This window comes from Lycium barbarum, chromosome 9 (assembly GCF_019175385.1).
Source record: "Lycium barbarum isolate Lr01 chromosome 9, ASM1917538v2, whole genome shotgun sequence".
Taxonomy (NCBI): Eukaryota; Viridiplantae; Streptophyta; class Magnoliopsida; order Solanales; family Solanaceae; genus Lycium; species Lycium barbarum.
The window spans coordinates 105,632,110-105,654,176 of record NC_083345.1 but is presented as its reverse complement, the minus strand read 5'-3'; the positions used below and the strand labels follow the sequence as shown (position 1 = coordinate 105,654,176).

General features: G+C 41.1%; 1 protein-coding gene across 1 annotated transcript; it reads right to left on the bottom strand.

Moving 5' to 3' along the window:
* Positions 1 to 96: 96 nt before the first annotated feature.
* LOC132609252 (OVARIAN TUMOR DOMAIN-containing deubiquitinating enzyme 12-like) lies at positions 97 to 1,723 on the bottom strand. Its single transcript, XM_060323133.1, has one exon. The coding sequence runs from the start codon at positions 1,418 to 1,420 to the stop codon at positions 329 to 331; it is 1,092 nt and encodes a 363-aa protein (XP_060179116.1). The 5' UTR covers positions 1,421 to 1,723; the 3' UTR covers positions 97 to 328.
* Positions 1,724 to 22,067: the final 20,344 nt, after the last annotated feature.

Below are 22,067 nucleotides of genomic sequence, written 5' to 3'. Positions count from 1 at the left end.
TTGGCTTCTGTTAACTCAAGGACACTAATTGCAAATCCTCTGACAAATTGGCATCTCAATTCTTTTTTTTCTTTGGAAAATAAAAATAGCAACAAATACAAGCACAAAAGCATTGCATATAAATAAATCAATAATTGAAGAGCTAACTACAAAAATTAAATGAAAATGATATATACACAGAATGAAAGCCGTAAAATATGCAAAATTGTTGTATACTTCATAGAAAGATAAAGAGAATAATATATACAATGAGTTGTTATCACAAAGCCCCTAATTCTAGTGATAAGGTGCGCTGTTCCAAAAGAAGGTGGTAAGTGCTACTCAAGGCTCAACCTAGCCACCGCCATTTTTTTCTTTTTCTTGTTTCTCCAGCAGGATATTCTCCTTGTGGATAGATCGAATTGTAGTGCACTTCAGCCCAAAAGCTCAAAAATATGATTCTGTTTGACTTCTGACATTGTGGAACAATCTCAATGTAGCAAGTGTCCTTAAATGATGTAATGACAAATATCTTAACACCATATGAATCTGCAGCAGCCTGCAAAGTTACATGATCACCCCATTCGCCAACCTTGCTCATTTTCTTCAAGTATTCATCATAGACCATAGGAACATAACCCTCATACAACTCCCTATTGGACTTGAGTTGTTTAACAACTTGTTCCCTCACAAATTTGTGATATTCAGTACTGCGATATATTTGGTCTGACAATGAGCGGAACAGACAGTTGCCATCTCCAGAAACTTTTAACTCAAATAGATCATATACTTTCAACCTGTCCATCAACCTTTGATGATCTGATTTGGCTTCATCTACTGAGGGTATATTATCTCCATTAACTTTTGGAACATGAGGGATGCCAGCCAACTGATTCAAACGTTTCCCAACTTCATCATCAAGAAGAGACTCATCCTCTATCTCTGGTGAAATTTCTTCTTGATCCCAATTGGATGATGTAACTGCAGGAGGGCAAAAAGTAATCATTCCATTACTATCTGTGTCTTCCTCTTTTTCCGCACTGCTTTGATATGCTTTTTCTTGGGTAAGGTCTGTGTGCACACTACTCTTCTTGAACTCCACTTGTGAGACTACACTGGATATGTTGTTGCTATTTGTGTCTTCCTCATTGCCATCAAGAACTGACGCTTTTCGATGTTCTTGGTCAGAGTGTGAAGATCCTATAGATTCCTCGAATGAAAGGCACGATAGTTCCTCCTGAAGAGCACGGGCAATTACCTCATCATTCTCCACGTTAGTATGTGTAGGCTCAGAATAACCTTCCATAACATACCCAAGTTGAGAAAAATCCCTGTCATACTGAGTAATAGTTCCGACAGAACCACCGTTGTTTATATCACAAACATCTATAAGGTGGAGATTCCACCTTACTACATCAGGATCTGGCTCATAAACAGTCATTGTGTACAAGTTCCTTTGAATTCAAGAAAGAAAAAAGGCAAGATCTAAAACTTTAAACTTGGGAGAGAAATTTTAATGTAGAAAGGGAAAAAGAAAACCTCCAATATTCTTAAAACAATCGAATCATAAAAAAATCAGCAGATGAACGGTGTATTTGGATATGCCGTGGTGGAGTAGTTAAAGAAAGATTGGATCAGATGCCGTGGTGGAGTAGTTAAAGAAAGATTGTATCAGAAACATTCATTGAGTGGGAAAAGGGAAAAGGAACGAACGGCCGAATTTCCGGCATGAATTGGGTCCGGAACCAAAATGCCCCAAAAAAATCATTTTGAACCAAAATACCCCAATAAAAAAAATATTACAAAAGTATCTTTAGCACAGTATTTTACTGTGCTATACAAATGTTTCTCTCACCTATAACGCAGTAAAATACTACGTTATAGGACTCCGCCATTTTCCAAAACATTACATTTTCACTCCTTTTTACGTAGTTTATCTTTTTTACGTAGTTTAGCCGTATATTAATCATGCTTTGAGATTCCGGAACTTCAATATTTTATATAGAACTCTAGTTATATTTGTACAATTAATAAAATAAGCTCAACACATCAAGAATACGCAATACTTTGGATTGTCGTTTTAGTGGTTGAAAAGTGCTCGAAGTCCTTTTTTATTTGAAGACTTGTAGTCATTAGCTTTAAGGTATTTATCTATTAGGGTTTCGTCTTATTTTTAAATTAATGCTTAATTTTATTTCGAATGTATCACCTTTTTTTTTTTATTATCAATTTAGGATGTGAAACTATAAATAATAATAAAGACTAAGATAATATTTATAAATATGCAAAAAATAGTTAATATTTACAATAAATTGTACAACACTAATGTATATACACTATCGAGGATGGATCTCACATGTAGTATGCCGGAGACTATCCCTAGGCCTAAGGCTCATACCATCCCCACCGCCATCGCCATCGTCTCCATCGCCTTTTTTCCTCTTAATAACCGGGCACTCCAAGTCATGATCATCTCCTCTTCCCCTAGCCCTTGCGCCCTTAACTAGGACGTGCTTCTTTTTGGGATCTAGTCCCGCTGGCACGCTCAAAACCTCAGGCTGAGCTAGGTCTGGAAACTCGACCTCTTCCTCGTCGGGAGTCGTCACCGCAGACGCTGAAGGATGAATCTGAAAAGTATATAAATATTAGTACCATTTCTTATTTATATTGAATACTTTAACGTTATTTATTTAATTAAACCTGTGTGTCAACGGACGCCTGAGTAGGCTCTTGAGACGGGTCTGTAGGCTCCTGAGATGGGTGTGGTGGTGAATATGAGGTAGTCTCCTGGATGAGATGTTGTTCGAAGTCCAAGTAAAGATCATAAAAATTAAATAAATATTTACCTTATATTGAATAAAATTAGTTTTAAGTAAAAAACTTACATGTGCCTCAGTAGTCTCATGAGAAGACACCTCTGCCTCGACAGGCTGATGAGAATGCTCCTGAATGGGTAGCTCCTGTGGACCCACTGGCGCCGAATCCTAAAATATGAAAAAAATGAAATAATAAGTAACATACATATTTAAAATAAGTACTTTAAATGATCAAATATGTATATTAAATATTGATCTTATATTGAATAAAACTAATTTTAATAAAAAGCTTACATGTGGCTCGACAGTCACATGGGAAGACATCGCTGGCTCGGCAAGCCCATGAGAAAATGCCTGAGTGGGTGGCTCTGGTGGACCCGCTGACGCCGAATCCTAAAATATAAAATATTACTAAATAATGAATAACATATATATATATATATATATATATATTTAAAATAAATAATTTTAAAAGAACAAATAAGTATTTTAAATACTAACCGGGATCAAAAACTCATCGAAGTCAAGAATCCTGGCTCCCTCTAAATTCCTCACAGGTCGCTCATCAGCTAATGAAGCGCGTAACGCCGCCCAATCAACGTTATCACGCTCCTCCATGTATGTATTCTGGCTCGCCTGTGATGAAGACCCGGGTATCTCAGCAAGTAAGAGCGCCGGCGTAAACGTAGGTGAGTCCCCAGGTGAGCTGCCACCGGCCTGGAACGGCTGCGGATGGACTAGACCGTGAACGCCCTCTGGAATGGGATCGGCCTCATCCGCCTCATCTACCAGATGGTGTCCTCCACCACCAGGTCCTCTAGCAGCAGCGCGGCGTCCTCTACGCGCACGGCCTCCTCCTCTGGGAGCACCCGGTCCTCCTCCCGGTGCTGCCTGATACCCAGCCTCCGGAACAGGCTCCGCCATGCGCCTAATCTCGCCTGCCTGTCGGATACCATCCTCGGATATCCGTACCATCTCCGTGGCAAGCCCCGCAAGCCTAGGGTAAGGCATATGCTCTAACCCCAAGATGCGTAAACGTTGTACGGCCACCAGCTACATTTGTGTTTAACAGGAAAAAAAAGTTTATTTTTAAAACGTAACAATTAATGCAATTAAATAAATCTAAATACGATAAACTTACCAATGCCTCATACTGCCCCGCGAGTGCTGAGTATTCTACATCCCTAGGGGGTCGCAAAGCTGGGTTGTCGATCAGTCAGCGTGTGATCTGATGATACCAGCGCATGTAATTCTCAATGGGAGTCAAATGGCCGACCACCGCTAAAGTGCCCAACCTGTTCTCCCAACGGTGGAGCTGGACATCCATGAAAGCCAAAAATTAATCATCAACGGCAGCCCGATCGTCCCGCTGGTAGTGTCGGAGCTCATGATGGACTTCAGGGGGTATACTCTGTGTATGCCCAAACTGTCGTAAGACACGCTCGGGCATGTGATCCTCTACGATGTCCAGGTGTATTAATGGACACCGCGACCTCCAAACCCCCTGACCTGCCCTACAGAAGGGCGGCAAACCATCTAATATAGCAGCGTACGGCGTCCATATAAATAGCTGCATAACATATAAATACAAATAAGTGATCACCAAGTAGAAAAGACATTTAATTAAATTATTAATGTAAATTTAAATAGTTTTACCGCATCGTCCGTCATGTGATCAAGCTGGTCCCGGAATGGAAGAATACTGTGGTGCGTATCCACATCCCGGTCAAAACCCGTTGTCCACCTCCTCGCATAAGGCATGTCAATCTCGAGGTGATGCCTAGGTACGGGCTAAAAAGGCAGCATCCGCTCCCATGCCCATAACTGTAAGCGATATTAGAAAATACGACTTTTTAGTCGTCCTTTCAAGAGGTTTGTTGACATTAAAGGAACGCACACTTAAAATATTACCTAGAGAAGAGCAAAAAATCCACACACATCTCTGCAGCACCAATAGACGCTCGGCACAGGCATCTGTAAAGATACGCCAAAACAGCACCGCCCCAGCTGTAGTCTCCCAAGCGGTCCAAATGCTCCAAGAAAACCAAATAACGTAAACTAACAAAGGCACCCGATGAGTTCGGGAACAAGATGCCCCCGAATATAATAAGCAGGTACAAACGGGCGTGACGATCAACATCGTCCTGCGGGGTGCCGTCCACAACCGGATCCAGACCCTCCAAATAAGTGCAGAGTGCACTAAGCTGAACCCGACTCTGTCCCGATATCTGGGCCGCGGCATCAGGCACGAAGTGGGTGAGCCTAGTCAACTCTGTCACCCACGTCTAACCAGGAGGAGGCTCACACCGAGTGTATAGTGGCTCTCCATCTACCCGCAATCCAAAGAAGAACTTCACATCCTGAAGTGTAATCGTGGCCTCACCAGTGCAAAGATGGAAGGTATGTGTCTCTGGGCTCCACCGCTCAACCATGTCCGTGATGAGCGCCCAATCATGCTGTACCCGACCAACGGACACGCAACGGTAGATGCCGCCCCGAAACAATATCTCCAACACGCGAGGGTGTGGGGGGTGCTCGCGTAAAAGAGCCCACGCTCTCTGGAGCCTATGGGGACGGAGCCTAGTAGATATCCCTATAGTACCGGCACATAATAACTCTAACCTATGATTGTCTTGCAAAGACAATACTGATCTATCAGCAGGCCCCGGGTGAACAGCGGGCCCCGGGTGATCATCAGGCCCCGGGTGAGCATCGGGCGCCGGGGGAACATCGGGCCCAGGGGGAACATTCAGATCCATGAAAGAGTTCGGTCTGTACAAACTAAATTAGTCATTATTCTTGAAATGAAAGATAAATTATATTAACTAATTAATAATTTGTAGGGAATATGTGAATTATGTAGTAGTATATCTTGTGAATAATTAACATGGGATATGCAGTAAATTTAACATGTGATAGTAAGGACGCATATGTGATGACAAAGATTTTTAAGTTAATTACTTTTGAATTATGTGATGGCAAAGACTTGTTAAGTTAATTAGTTTGGGAATCGAAATTTAGCAGTAATATTTGCTTTGATTGTTACTTTAATTTTATTGTTATGTAACGACGAAAGGTCCTATTTTATGTAACCACTGATTTGGTCCTATACAATACAACACAATACGATAAATGTCAAAACAATACATAACAATCATCCAAACAAAGTGTTAACAACATAATAATTCATTACCAATCAACTTCTTTCAATTCATAAACAATATTTAACAAATAATCAATTAACAAAATAATAATTCATTAACAATTCATAAATAATTAACAAATTAACAACTCATAAACATATAACAAATTAACAATTCATAAACATTTAACAAATTAACAATTCATAAACATTTAACAAATAATGAATTAAACAAAAAAAAATCGGAACAGTGGCAAAAGCCACTGCCCAGTCCGAACAAGAGCAAAAAAAAAATTGATTTTTTTTATTTTGGAAAATAGCAAGGATTAAATGTTAAGCATGCTTAGAATATAATGTATATAACAAAATAATAACAAAAGTTCATAGTAGAAAACCTTAATCGAAGATTTTTTGTAGAGTTATTTTAATCGAGTTGTACGCCGCTTTTTCCCAAAATTCGAACTTAGAATCTTGCTCCTTCACTTGAATATACCGAGAATCTAAACTTTCCGGACGAAATTTAATAGAAAATGACGTTTTTTGGATGTGGGGACCACCTTGGTATCGCCTCCAATGGCCGTTTTCAATTTTTTTTGCCACTGGAGGGACTAGTGGTGGAATCTGACGGGGTTTTAGTGGGGTGATATAGCGCAGTATTTTACTACGCTATAGGTGAGAGAAAAAGTCCTATAGCGCAGTATTTTACTGCGTTATAGGTGAGAGAAACATTTGTATAGCGCAGTATTTTACTGCGCTAAAGGTACTTTTGTAACATTTCTTTTGTTGGGGTATTTTGGTTCAAAAAGATTTTTTAGGGGGCATTTTGGTTCCGGACTCCATGAAATTGATCCCGTAGTCCTAAGTAAAGAGGGAAGGGGTTTGGTGGGCCGGGGTGGGGGCGGGGGAGTGGGGAGAGGGTTTCGTGGGGGTGGGGGTGGGGTGCGGGTGGGACATAATATTATCAGAGAAAATAAATAATAATAATAATAATAACAAAAAAAAAAAAAAAAAAAAAAAAAAAAAAGCAGTCTGGTGCACTAAACTTTTACGGCACAGGATCCTGGAACAAGAATCTACGTAGTCTTACCTTGTATTCTGTAAGCGGCTGTTTTCACGGCTCGAACACATGACAGTAACCTTATCAGTTACGCTAAGGTTCATCTTCATATATCAAAGAAAATTAATTATGGGAATTTTACATAAATGACTACACTTTGGGGGTTTAAATTTTGCCATAGCTACAGTTTCAATATTTACATTGCGTAGCTACAGTTACCCCGCTGTATTCGAAAAATGGCTCGCTGTATTCATAAAATGGCCTAGCTGTATTCATGAATACAGCGAATAAAAAAAATTCAAAAACTTTTTTCACTGTATTCAAGTCATATGTATTCAACTCAACTGTATTCATGTCAAATGTATTCATCTATAACTACTTTTACATTGTGTTTAAAACCGATTGTATACAAAAAAAAAAAAAAATCCTTCAAAATACACCCCAAAACACAGAATTTTGCACTAAAAAAAATTAATGAATACACTAAAAAACTGAATACAAAGAAATAAATTTCACTATATTCATTTGTATACACTTCAAAATTCACTGTATTCATTTGTATACAAGAAATAAAATTAACGAATACACTCAAAACTGAATACAAGAAATAAAATTCCGGCCAAATTCTGGCCAGATCTGGAGATGACGAACAACAACAACAACCACGGCTAACAACAACAACATAGAACTCAACAACAACAAAGTTAGCGTAGATTGGCCATCTGTTGAAGACACAAAAATCAACACAGATCCATACAAATCCGAGAATGAGAGAAGGAAGAGAATTCGGTAGAACATAGTCCAGTTTTTCAAAATCTTCTAAATCACCATCGATGGCAAAATCAGGGACAAAAACCCAAAAATCAGTTTTCAAAAACACTAACAGTAATCAATTGGATCTCTCATTGGTGAATCCATTGTTGAAAAGAGAGAAAACTAATAGTATTTTAAAGAGAGAGAGAGAGAGAGAGAGAGAGAGAGAGAGAGAGAGAGAGAGAGAAACAGAGAGAGAGAGAGAGAGAGAGAAACAGAGAGAGAGAGTTGTAGACGTTAGAGAGAGGAGGAGGAGGAGAGAGTTGTGTATTTTACCTTAATAGCTAATAAGTGTCATTAACATACAACTTTTAGCTATGGGATGTAATTATTTTAAACTATAGCTACTATATATAAATATGTAGTAGAGTTAGTTATGCTATGTAGAATTCCCATTAATTATTATTATCTTTGTTTTAATTTATTTTAGTTTCAACTTTTCATGTGACATAATTAACACAAAAGATTAAAGAGCATTTTAGTACCATTTACATATCTTTAGTTTAAAACAATAAGATTAAAAAATTCTTTACTTTCTTAAACTCCGTGCAATAAAATCGGACAAATAAATTGAAACAAAATAAGTAACCTATTTGTTTACTCCACTTATAATAAATTTTTGTGAAACCGACTTTTGGCAGAAATCGAAGACCGACGCCAACCACACGTGGCCGCGTCTGTGGCACCGGAAGATGCTCAAAATCCATCTGATATTTTTTTAAAGAATAGCTAGTGCTGAGCAAGCAGTTATTAGGATGAGGTCTAAAGCTTTTTTCTATACTAAAAAATGGATCCTCTCCATGGTGGCTCGTGATTTTGTAATAAAACAAGTTCAAATTTTCATCTCTTCTTAGACTTGGAAAAAAAAGTTAGGAAAGTTAATATCACACGGTTGCTCTATAACCTCCTATCGACTGTTATCCATTTCTGCGTACTTCTTGTAGGTAATTAAAGGGAGAAAATAGAATGGAAGAAATGCACAACTGTTTAACCTAAAATCTGATTTAAGGATTAACAATTGAATTTATATTGTTAAAAAGAGCTAAAAATATCCTCCGAACTTATTTTGGGTCAAAAATACCCCTCTCATCCTTGAAGTTTTCAAATATACCCCCGTCTTGACGGAATCATCCCAAAATAACCCGAAATCATTTTTTAAACCTGCTCCATCATTTGACCCAACTAAATAATAACCTATAAGATCCCCTTATTCCCCCAATACGTAGGTTTGAAGTTTGAGGGAATTGGGAGAATAATGAGATCTTATGGGTTATTATTTAGTTAGGTCGGATTTAAATGATGGAGCGGGTTTAAAAAATGATTTCGGGTTATTTTTGGGGATAATTTCCGTCAAGATAGAGATATATTTGAAAACTTTAAGGATGAGAGAGGTATTTTTTACCCAAAATAAGTTCAGAGGATATTTTTAGCCCTTTTTCCAAAGTAATGGAGTATTTTTGAACCTTTCCCTTTCTTTTATTAGTTTTCTTATTAACCGTGTGAGAAAAGAAAACACATTTTACTGTTTAATGAAACAAGAGAAGAGCATTCATTGACATAAAAATCCTCTTTTTGCCTCAACTAATGGTTCAAAATCTGTCATGGTTACTAAAAATAGTTGTCTCAAATTATTTATCGTTTTACAAGTTCAAGACATAATTAATTATTTTTTTCCATTTTACCTTTAGTAAAATTTGGTCATTAATAGATATGGCACACTAATAGAGTAAACATTAATGGAGAAAGATTGTAAGGTTAAGTTAATCAAATACCCCTCCCAATTAATATTTCTTAAGGGACGTGTAAAGCAAAGAAAAACGACAAATAATTTGAGACGGAGGGAGTAGTTCTTTGGCTCTTAGAAATGCACTTAAGTTATATTAAAAAAAATTACATAATTATATCACATTGAAGTTTATTACTGAGGAATGTAGATTGTTGTTTGTAGGAATTGCTGGTGAATATACCGATAAATTACAGTTGAAATTTACAATAAAATGAACAAAAAATGAATAAGTAAATATTCAGGCTGAGGTGCGGATATCTCACCCTCTTTAAGGAGATTCAAGCCCACTCTGGCATAATCTTCACCGGTCCAGCAGTATAACTCTAACTTGTCCCCTTCAGGATACAACAGCCCGTCAACGTCGTGTGACTCAAATAACTCCAGAGTAGTTGAAGAGTCCAAAGCTCCGCCATAAGAACACCTTCCTTCAACATAAAAAATTACTCTCTTTTGTAGTGACCAAGTTAGAGAGTTAGAATATTTTTCTCTCTCAACTATCTCTTTCTCTACACACCAACCTCAAAATATAAACACAACATAATATTTCTCATCCACTCCTCATCTACTTTTTGTTCCCTCAACGCAAGAAGGAAAACATCCTTCATATAGGAGTAAGATTTCTTTCACAAGTAAATGTCAAGAAAGTGGATGAGTCATTTGAGGTTTAGTGGGGTAATTAGTAGGAGATAATGCGTTTGTGGTTACAAGAGTTACAAAAATAATGACACCACTTTCTCCACTAACATTTCATGACATAACGCACTTTAATATTTTAATTTAAATTAAAATGCACATTGTATGCGGGAATAAATATTCGAGGGTATTCTCGTACCGAGGAGGGCGAGGTCCGAGGACATCGGGTCTCGGAACATTGGGTAAGCAGGCTCGGAGGTTTCGAAGCGTAGGTGAGAATTTTTTGCGATTACATGAGTCTCAAACGGATCTATACACCTGTCTCCCACTCCCAACAACTCCCATCACATCAGCCAACATCGAGCAGAGTGCCACTTGCGCAGAGTCCAAGCTAGATCACTCAACTGACGTCACCTAGGGCAGTAACATACCAAGGGTTTGTCTATATAAACGAAGCTTAGGAGAGAAGACATGATCACCACACTTTTGTACCCCATTAATTTCTCACTTCTTGTATTATTATTTTGGCTAAGAAATATACTTACTCTCGGAGATCTTATCATTATTGTGATTTTCTTACTTTCCATTTACGTTGTTAACTTAGATAAATATTATTACTTGTATCCCTAATAAGAAAAACATCCAAACACCGAGCTCGTTTGAGAGAGTCTCCGAATTGAATACGACCTACTTGTTTTTAAACCCTTAAAAATAAATCTCTAACTTCGTTTTTTGGTAGGTAACGATTTTGCCGAAAAACAGTTTGGCGCCGCCTGTGGGGATAGAGAGTTGTAGAGTTGTCTCGATATGTAGCTGATTTTCTTGAAAATCTCGGGACTAAGCACTTCATCAAAACATGGCTGGAGAAGATAACGTTGCACGAGGAACACAGGGACTCAGAGGATTGCCGTCACCGGTCGAACCCCAAAACTTGGTAAATCGCTCAGAAGAGGCAGAATCGAAAGACATATCATTCACCAAGGATAATTGCGGGAACCTTTCCCCATTCCATAACGAGGCCCTGGTAATATATTAACAATTCATAATCCTTCATTAAGCGTGTCCTAATTGATCCAGGGAGCTCGGCGGATATCATTAAGCTAAAGGTTCTGAAAAAAATAGAAGAAGGAGAGTCAGTTGTCCCCACGACCAAGGTGTTGGCGGGGTTCAATGTGTCCAGCGAGGTGACCAAAAGAGAGATAGATTTGACCGTTTGTGCTGACGGTGTGAAGCAGATCACAACCTTCGATGTCATGTCCGGAGATATGACTTACAACGTGATCCTCGGAAGACCATAGATACACGCGATGCTGGCCGTTCCCTCGACTTATCACCAGAAAGTCAAGTTCCCTACACCTTAGGGAATCGGAGAACTTAAGGGGGACGGCTTCCACAGTCAAAGAGAGGATATGTTGGCGGCAGTGGCTTCCGGCGTTCAACAGTGGATCAATAGCAATTACAGAAGCAGGACCCGGGCAAGGGATCCGGAGAAAACAAGGAGCGGTTGGATGACAAAGAATGCCTGGGCCAAGCTCTCCCGAAAAGTTTCATCCTAACCCCTGATAAGGATCCCGCAGATTCAACAATCGAAGAACTGGAGAGTGTGGAGCTTTTTGAAGAATGCCTCGAAAAGAAGATACAACTGGGCTCAGATCTATCAACCGGGCTCAGGAGTGAATTTTTGAATTATTTAACTCATAATTCTGATTGTTTTACGTGGTCTCATCTTGACATAACAGGGACCCCCCCCCCCCCCCCCCCCCTCCCGCCGATATAGCTGTCCACAAATTGAGTGCGGACCCTAATCACGTCCCAGACAGGCAAAGGAAACGGCCCATATCGACAATAAGGGACCTGTTAGTCAAGGAATAAGTGACGTTTTTCTAAACATAGGGTCTGTACGGGCAGTTAAGAACCCCGAATGGTTGGCCAACGTGGTGGTTGTACCCAACAAACTTAACTAGTTCAGAATGTGTGTGGATTTCAAAGACTTGAACGAGGCGTGCCCTAAAGATTCATTCTCGTTGGCGCACATAGACCAAACGATAGATGCTACAGCCGGTCCTGAGTTGCTCAGTTTTCTGGATGCCTATTCGAGGTATAATCAGATCAGCTTGCATCGAGACGATCGGGAGAAAACCTCGTTCATGACTGACTATGGTAATTTTTTATATAACGTTATGCCTTTCGGTCTTAAAAATGTAGAGGCTACCTACCAAAGGTTGGTTAACAAAATGTTCGAGAAGCAAATCGGTAAAACCATGGAAGTCTACATCGATGACATGCTATTTAAATCCCGATGATCGGAGACCCACCCGGAATCCTTGGCCAAAACCTTCGACGTTTTGCGACGCCACGGTATGAAACTGAATCCGGAGAAGTGCCCCTTCAGAGTCAGACACCCCTAACTTAAAGTCTTTGTTTGTCCTCAAGCAAGTCAACTAACAGACTCAATCTACAAATGTCTCGATATTACAAAGTAAAACTATCTACAATGGTTGTGGCAATTAACTTCCGGTATATCATGTGTATCACAATGACTCCCCCCCCCCCCCCCCCCCCAATAAAGATAAAACCAATCAAGAACTCGTTGCAACTAACAATGAGGCTTCAATTTATGAGATCTAGTTATCAAAGAAACCATAGTACACAAGAATCAAGACTCACGGGAAACCAGTCACTTAACAAATTCTCATGCCCTCACAAAGACCAAAGAATGTCCCAACATATATGTACACACAGAATGGGACAAAAGACAAAGGAGAAGAGAAATAATCACACTCACAAAGAAATTCTCTAGCTAAGCATACAAATACCATAGGTTTGCCCTTATTTTCAGTACCCTCAACTTTGGACAGTTCAGCTGTGATCACACTAGGACTTTTTCAGGGTTGTAATGTAGGCTCGGGGACGGGTAGGATGTATATTTGGATAACTGTGACTCACCCTCCTTAACACTACACCTTATTCTTTTCTTTTACCCTTTTCGCCTTTTGTTTTCTTCCCTTTTTTTTTTGCTTTATTTCCTCGGTGTGGTTTTATTGCTATTCTACTTCTATATAATTTTTTTTCTTTCTCTACACTTACCACACCGATGTCTTTTAACTAGGCAATTCACTTCTACCCCACTTTAGGCTTACGCCTCATGTTCCCCTTATTCCACCTATCGCCCCCAACTTTGGCTTTTAGCCTCAATCTTATTATTTTAGTGCCAAAGAGGAACCGGGTTCAAAGATATGGATATTCAAAACGGGTATCGGCTTATTACGGCTAGTCAAAGATTAGGTTTTAAGGCTCAAAATGGCTAACAAGGGATATTAATTTATGGGTAGGCTTATATTTAGGCTAAACAGGGGTTTCTAACACAAACAAGGCCTAAGATCATTTCACAGCTTCACTTATCTTCAGAACGCAAGCACGACTAACCAGGTAAGTTCTAGATTACATACACAACTAGAGAATATATCTACAAAACCTCACAACATATGGCATCAGAATTGTCAACACACTAGTCTCCCTGCTATAATTCCGCACACAAGGTAACCCAATAATCTAAATGTCACACAAAGAAGCATGCATGTCAATTAAACAACCAAGTCCGTTTTTTTCAAAAATTCGGAGGGGAGTACTTTTTTTCTCAAATCAAAACAAGACTGCCCTAGTTAATCAAACCACCACCACATAAGTCAACATTACTCTATTTTATCTAAACACGATCTAAACATTCCAGGTTCAACAAGAAATAAACCCCTCAGGAAAAGAACCATGGCAAAGAAAGGTCGTGGGGGTCCTAAACACATATATACAATATAAACAAATCAAATACTCCCACCCCCAACTAAAAAATTCTACAATGTCCCCAATGTAGTAAAAGTAAAACAAGGGAGTAGGAATACCTGTAGCGCACTAGGCGCGCTGCTCCTCTCGCAACTCATCGGCCTGCGAGGCATCAATTGGTGCTACCGCACCCGCAGTAGTATCAGTGGCTGCATCAGCAGCAGCATCTGTAGTAGCACCAGTAGTTGTTGGCACTGGAATGGGAAGGGGTGGTGGCAATAGCACGCCAACTGGAGCACTACTCGAAGTGGCTCGTGTGGTCCCAGAAGGGAAATTCTCCACAAGAGATATCTGAATGGACGTTGCCATATGCTACTCCTCTAGACTCGAACCTCTCGGCCGAGTACTCTCTCTCATCTCCTCTACCACCCCTTCCTTATCAAGAGCCAATCTCTTTCTCTTTCCCCGACCACCTGCCGCAGTAGGCGCAACTAACTGCACCACTAGCAGCTCCTCCTCAATCTCCGCCGCAACAGATGGTGGTGGTGCTACTAGGCTCGGATCACGAGCCTTCAACAATAAAACATCAGCCTTAAGCTACTTCAACTCTGCCCTCAAAGCATCAGTAGAAGTGGTCGGGCGGGCCATCTCCAATACTGTCAATCTAATCTCAAACCCATCCAGCCGAGTTGACAGTGTCGACCTCACAGGCTCTACTGCCTCGTCCACTCTCGTTCTCACATAATCATCGAGCTGGGCCACTATGATCTTCGACTACTGGTCCGCTGTAGCCGCTTGTTTTGCAAATTTCCCAAAGTTATCCATCGAGAAGGCATAGGGATCAACTCTGGCGGTACCCTGGGGCTGTGCAGCTGGGCCCGCTGGCTGTGGGGAAGGCTTTGAAGGCTGTGGAGCTGAAATATGTGGCTTAGGAACAGCAGTCTGTGGCTCAAGAATAGAAGTCTGAGTCTCAGCGGCAGCATCACCAGTATCAATAGCTGGAATCTCAGGATCTGCAGCCTGGACAGTCTCAGTAATAGGGGCAGTAGTGGCGGGTAACTCCTGTATAGAGTCACCCGCGGCCCCTGGATGAACCAGCTTCTGAGGTAGGGGTACCCCTCCAAGTGCCACTGGGAACCCATCCGCTTCCCCTTAGCCATTATCGACGGCCTCTTTCTTGCTCTTCTCTACAGAATAAACTGACGAAGCTGTAATCCGGTGGTCGATAAATGCACCTGTGACCTCTAAACAAGCTCTGTAATCAGGCATGGATATATCAGTGAAGTGTTGGGCTGGGAGGCCCTCAACTGAATCTCAGTACTCGCCAAAGGCCCGAAATTAATCGGATAGCTGGACATCAATGCGGCAACCACAACCTGCCTATCAGTTGTAAGTGCATTATCGGCCTTAGTGGGGAGAAGCCTCAAATGCACCACGCTCCACCAAACCTTGCCCTCCACTGTCAACCATCTCTTCACTATCTGCTTGGCCAAGTTAGTATACTCAGCCCTCTTGCTCAGACAACCAACCACTGTAGCTACCTAGTCCCTGACGGACTGCTCCTTGCGTCTAAGCAACTTGTTTTCCAACTCAATTGTCTGCCTCAGGGCGGTGTAATTATCGCCGAAGTATACTCTGTTGATGGCCTGGGCAGATATATCAACATTCACCCCTCTGATCTCAACCTCTCTCAGTGGCTCTAACTCCCGCAGTTTCTGGCGCCTCTTTCTGACTTTCTTGATCAAGGCCCCATATGCGGCATATATCTCTCGTACCAAAATCGGACAATAATCCCCAGGCAGCTCCTACATAAACTCTAGTTGATAATGGTGAATGAGCTCTCTGGCCCTGGGTAAGATCTCTAGCCCCTCAAAACTGATCTGTCGCTCTTCATTTATGGTGCGATTCTCATGTTGGGTGTCGTCACCTTTTAATTCGATGCCAGTCACCTTTTAATTCAAAGCAATACTCATACAGATCCCTGGAACCCTCAACAGCAAAACGATCATCAAGCCTTTTGCTTCTAATTTCCCGAGCCCTAGCCGCATCAGCATCAGCATCATCCTCATCATCACCAGGCTGTGAGCTCTGACGGGTCTGGGATCTAGAAGGTGCCTGAGAGGACTGAGCAGCATCCTCAGTAGACTGTGCCCGTGCGGCAGGTGAGGTATCTCCAGAAGCAGCCTCTGAACCCTCTTCCCCAGATCCATCCCCGGACCTAGTTGTAGATGATCCCTCCTCGTCAGACTGGGAGGAACTGGGTGGTGTAAGAGTCGGTACAGTGACCTGCCTGTTCCAAAGAGGCACGGCAGCCCTATTCTTTCTCACGGGCATAACCTCAGGCTCATCATCCTCGTCTCTAAGTGTAGGCTGGCCACTAGGCCTCCTTCGACCCGTTGTTCTTTGAGTTTTCCTCGAGCCACCTCCTCGGGTAGTAGTCAACTTGGGTGGCGCCATACCTGTAATCATCAAAAATCAAAATCTAGTTAATTTGAAACACAGTTAGTTTCAAAAAAACATTTATCAGTTCTCTGATGTTTGAAGTCTGCAGACCGTCGTTATGCTTTGACGGACCGTCAACGGTGCCGTCGACACATTTACGGCCTTGGCAGCAGCACTGTAAGTGCAGATTAAAAAAAATCGGTTTTGTGTTTTCAACTCCAATCAATCAGAGAACTCATATTCATCTATTTTGCACATTTGCGGTTTTGGGACGTCGGGTTACTCAGACTTCATCCTCATTTTTTACCTTTTCAACTTTTAGTAATTATTCGAGTTTTGTTTGGTGGGTATAGCGATATCAAACCGAGATTTTTAATCGAAATACCCTCCAACCCGTTGGAGTTACTCAGTCTTCACTCCTCAAATTTCATGCTTCAACAGAATTTCTATTTTACGGACCATTGGCGGGCATAATGAACCAACAAGTTGATCAAAATGACCGCCGACTCAATGGGGGCATGATATTCTCATCCCCACGAGTCCTACTAACAGCAGTCATACCAGATTCCCTTCCCTTAACCACAATTTCACAAATTTGCAAATTTAAGCATGGATTTCATTCAACAAGTGCAAACCCTAGGGCATGATCTCTACCCTTTGCATTAAAAATAACATATATCACTATCCCAACCCATTTAACACAACCCCAACTGATATAATCATGGTATAAACACACACCAAGTTCCCATTCTCTATATCCATTAAGTTAGGATCCATAGGTAATGTTTTCTAGATATTTTGCGAACATAATTACTAACATAAAACCAAGAAAGGGCCGAAATTTATGCAAAATACCTAATTTAGAGAGAAACTTGACTAAAAATTGAATAAAACTCAGAAAAGAACAGAGAAACTAGGGCAGAGGATCTCGAAAATCAGTGGGTATGAACTTTTAGGGTAGGGGATTGTAGTGGGTGGTGATTTATGGAGGAAATTAAGGGAAGTTATGGAGAGAGTTATGGGGGGTTGAGGAGGTTGAGGGAGAGTGATATACGGATGGTGGAAAAATACTAAACCTCTGTCCGTTACTTTCTTTTAAATTCGCGACTGTTTGCCTTTATTTATTTATTTTTTGAGTGTTTTGGATGAGTCGTCGACATGTCGACGACCCGTCAAAGCGTATTTACGACTACAAAATACTTAACTGGGTGCTGACCTATTGACGAGCACTTCGACGGCGTCGTCGAACGTGTCGACGGTCCGTCGACATGCTTGTCGACTTACTTACCTGCAGAGTAGCAGTTGCTAACTCTCAGAAGTCCAGCTCTGCATACCGTCATTGTACATTGACGATCCGTTGACATGCTGACGGCCCGTCTTTGTGCTCTGGTATAACTTTACTAGTTTTTCGAGTTTCAATTCCTGCTCACTTAACACCCGTTAAACAATAAACAAAAAAAACAAACAAAAAAACTGAAACCTACAGAAACAAATTTTGCTGAATTTTAAACTTGGGTTGACTCCCAAGAAGTGCTTGATTTAACGTCATAGCACAACGGTGTTACCAATTTACTCTTGGTCAGGACCTGCCGAGTCATCATTCGTTCCCAGGTGCTTCAACCGATATAGGTCAATAATTCTATCCCCCGAAATCATACCATAGTAGTGCTTCACCCTCTGCCCGTTCACCTTAAATGTCCGAGTTCCATCTTCAGACTTCAATTCAATAGCTCCATGGGGTGAGACACTTACCACTTCAAAGGGACCTGACCGCCGTAATTTCAACTTGCCCGGTAGCAGTTTCAATCTAGAATTAAACAGCAGGACTGGATCACCCTTGTAGAATTCCTTCATCAGGATCTTCTTGTCATGATATGCTTCATCCTCTTTTTGTATAACGCTGCACTTTCATAGGCCTGATAGCTGAACTCATCCATCTCATTGAGTTGAAATAACCTGAGTTTGGTCGCTTCTTCCTAATTCATGTTCAATTTCTTCAAGGCCCACATGGCTTTATGTTCAAGTTCAACTGGTAGGTGGCATGCTTTACCAAAAACTAGCTTGAAAGGCGAAGTCCTATTCGGAGTCTTGAAGGCAGTCCGGTAAGCCCATAGAGCATCATCGAGCTTGTGAGGATGAAAAGGGGTTGCAACCCTCTGTTCGCATTCATCGTTTTTGCTAAAATACTCTTTATCTCCCTATTAGAGACTTCAACTTTCCCACTTGTATGAGGATGAAAAGGGGTTGCAACCCTATGCTTGACTCCATACTTCTCCATCAATCCCGCAAAGGCTTTATTGCAAAAGTGAGAACCACCATCACTGATTATCGCCCTTGGGGTACCAAAACGAGTAAATATGTTCTTTTTCAAGAATCCCATGACACTTTTGGCTTCGTTATTAGGTAAAGTCACCGCCTCTACCCATTTAGAGACATAATCAACAACCACCAAGATGTACTTCATGCCATTGGAGCTTACAAAGGGTCCCATAAAATCTATCCCCCCAACATCGAACACCTCAACCTCCATTACAAAGTTCATATGCATCTCTTGCCTCCTACCAATATTCCCCTTCCGTTGGCACTAATCACAAGAACACACCATCAAATTAGCATCATGAAAGAGACTAGGCCAATAATAACCACATTCGAGAACCTTTGCATCAGTTTTCGTACCACTATGATGTCCCCCAACTGGAGAGTCGTGGCAAGCCTTCAAGATCTCCTTTACCTCACTCTCTGGGACATAACGCCGAATAATGTTATCAGCGGAAGTTCTGAATAAGTATGGTTCATGCCAATAGTACTGACGAACATCCCGCAAAAACTTCTTTTTCTGATAAGATTTGATCTCGTCCGGAATGACACCAGTCACCAAGTAGTTAGCAAAATCTGCATACTAAAGTGCCACTTGCAAAATCCGCATTATACCATTAATAGGTGTAATTTTCATAGAAACCTCCAAAACTTGTTCATCGGGAAACGTATCTTCAATATCAAGTTCATCTTATGGCACCCTAGTTTCCTCAAGCCTAGAGAGATGGTCAGCAACCTGATTTTCGGACCCCTTTCGATCTTTTACCTCGAAATCAAACTCTTGTAACAAAAGGACCCAATGAATCAGTCACGGCTTGGCTTCCTTCTTTTCCATCAGATATCTAAACGCAGCATGGTCAGTGTACGCCACAACCTTGGATCCCAACAAATAGGACCAAAGCTTCTCAAAAGCATATACTATAGCAAGCAGCTCTTTCTCAGTCACCGTGTAGTTCATCTGCTCCATATTCAGTGTCCTACTAGCATAGTATATTGGGTGCATAATTTTATTATGCCTCTGACCAAGCACAGCACCTATCGCAAAACCACTAGCATCACACATCAACTCAAAAGGCAAGGACCAATCAGGAGTAACAATAATAGGAGCAGTAGTGAGGCACTCCTTTAATTCATCAAATGCCTTTCGTCACTTGTCATCAAACACAAACTTAGCCTATTTTTTAAGAAGCTTGCATATCGGGTTAGCAATCTTGGAGATATCTTTGATGAAGCGCTTGTAGAACCCTGCATGTCCCAAGAAACTTCGAACACCTTTGACTGAGATGGGTGGAGGAAGTTTAACAATCACATCTATCTTCGCTTGATCGACCTCAATTCCCTTTTCAGAGATTTTGTGACCGAGGACGATCCCTTCCTTCACCGTAAAGTGGCACTTCTCCCAATTTAGCACGAGATTTGTCTCCTCACATCTTTTCAGCACTTGACCCAGATGGCCAAGACAATCATCAAACGAATCGCCCACAATAGAGAAATCATCCATAAATACCTCCAAGATGTCCTCTACCATGTCAGAAAAGATCGACATCATGCACCTTTGAAAAGTGGTTGGTGCATTACACAACCCAAAGGCATTCGGCTGAACGCAAACGTCCCCTAAGGACAAGTAAAAGTAGTATTTTCTTGGTCTTCTAGGGCAATGTTGATCTTATTATAGCCCGAGTATCCATCTAAGAAGCAATAGTCAGACCTCCCAGTCATCCTATCCAGCATCTGATCAATGAACGGCATCAAAAAATGGTCTTTACAAGTGGCAGTATTCAGCTTCCTATAGTCCATGCAAACACGCTATCCAGTAACTGTACGAGTAGGAATCAGCTCATTCTTTGTATTAGGCACCACAGTGATACCTCATTTCTTTGGTACACATTGAACATGACTCATCCACTTGCTGTCTGCAATCGGATACACTACCCCAGCATCTAACCACTTTATGATCTCCTTTTTCATGACCTCTTGCATGTTCTGGTTCAATATCCGCTGATGTTCAACACTTGTCTTGCTGTCCTCCTCTAGCTGAATTTTATGCTCATAAATACTAGAAGGAATACCCTGAATGTCTGCTATGGTCCAACCAATAGCACGTCTGTACTCGTGTAAAAGCTTCACTAAACGCTCAATCTGCTCCTCAGTCAGTAATGCTGAAACGATCACTGGCAATGCCTTGTTCGGACCAAAGAACTCATACCTCATGTGTGATGGGAGTTGCTTAAGCTCAAGCTTTGGTGGTTCAACAATAGAAGGCTTGGCTGGTGGAGTAGTTCTATTTGCAAGGTCAAGGTCAAGCTTTCTTGGGTGGTAAGTGTAGGAACCCAGACCCTCAAGCGCATTTATAGTTTCCACGTAGCCCTCCATATCATAAGCATCAAAGTTCATCAGAACCGCAGCAAGAGCTTCTCCCAGACTTTCTTCTTCTATTTTATGTTCGACAACATCATCAATCCCATCAAACGAATCAATAACCGAGATACTTTCATAAGAGCTTGGCAACTTCATCCCCTTGCTTGCTTGGAAAGTCACTTCTTCATCATTCACTCGGAACTTAATTTCGTTCTTTTCGGAGTCCATAAGTACTCTACCCGTAGCAAGGAAAGGTCTTCCCAAGATGATAGGAATATGTCTATCCACCGCACAATCCAGAATAACGAAATCAGCAGGCAACATGAACTTATCCACTTGCACCAACACATTATCTATAACCCCAAGTGGCTTCCTGATATATCTGTCTGCCATCTGTAATCGTATAGAAGTCGGTCTAGGAGTCCCCAATCCGAATTGTTTGAAAATAGCAAGAGGCATCAAGTTGATACTTGCCCCATTGTCATACATAGCATGGGCGAATGCATGAAGCCCAATATTGCACCGAATGGTAAACGCCCCTGGATCTCCCTTCATCTGAACTGTGGTGGAAGCAATAATCGAACTCACACGATGAGTTAAATTCACTGTCTCGTGTTGAACAGACCTTTTCTTCGTAAGCAGGTCTGTCACAAACTTAGCAAATCTGGGCATCTCTTTGACAGCATCTAAGAATGGAAAAATCACTGTTAACTGCTTCAACTGATCATAGAACTTCTGACACTTAGCATCATCATTCTTCTTTACCAACCTCTGAGGAAAGGGAGGATTTGCTTTGTACATCTGAGTCAAAGGGCTAAGAGCCCCTTTTATCGTGTGTTTCCTTGTATCAGCAGCAACTTCTGGAATATCAACAACTTTTTATTCACCACGGACCCCCTCATCAATAATAGGCACATCAGAATGCACCTTTTTTTCCTCAATAATTGG

What these genes read in the sequence shown, in the direction of transcription:
- LOC132609252 (XM_060323133.1), bottom strand. Translation starts at nt 1,420, where the DNA reads ATGACTGTTTATGAGCCAGATCCTGATGTAGTAAGGTGGAATCTCCAC.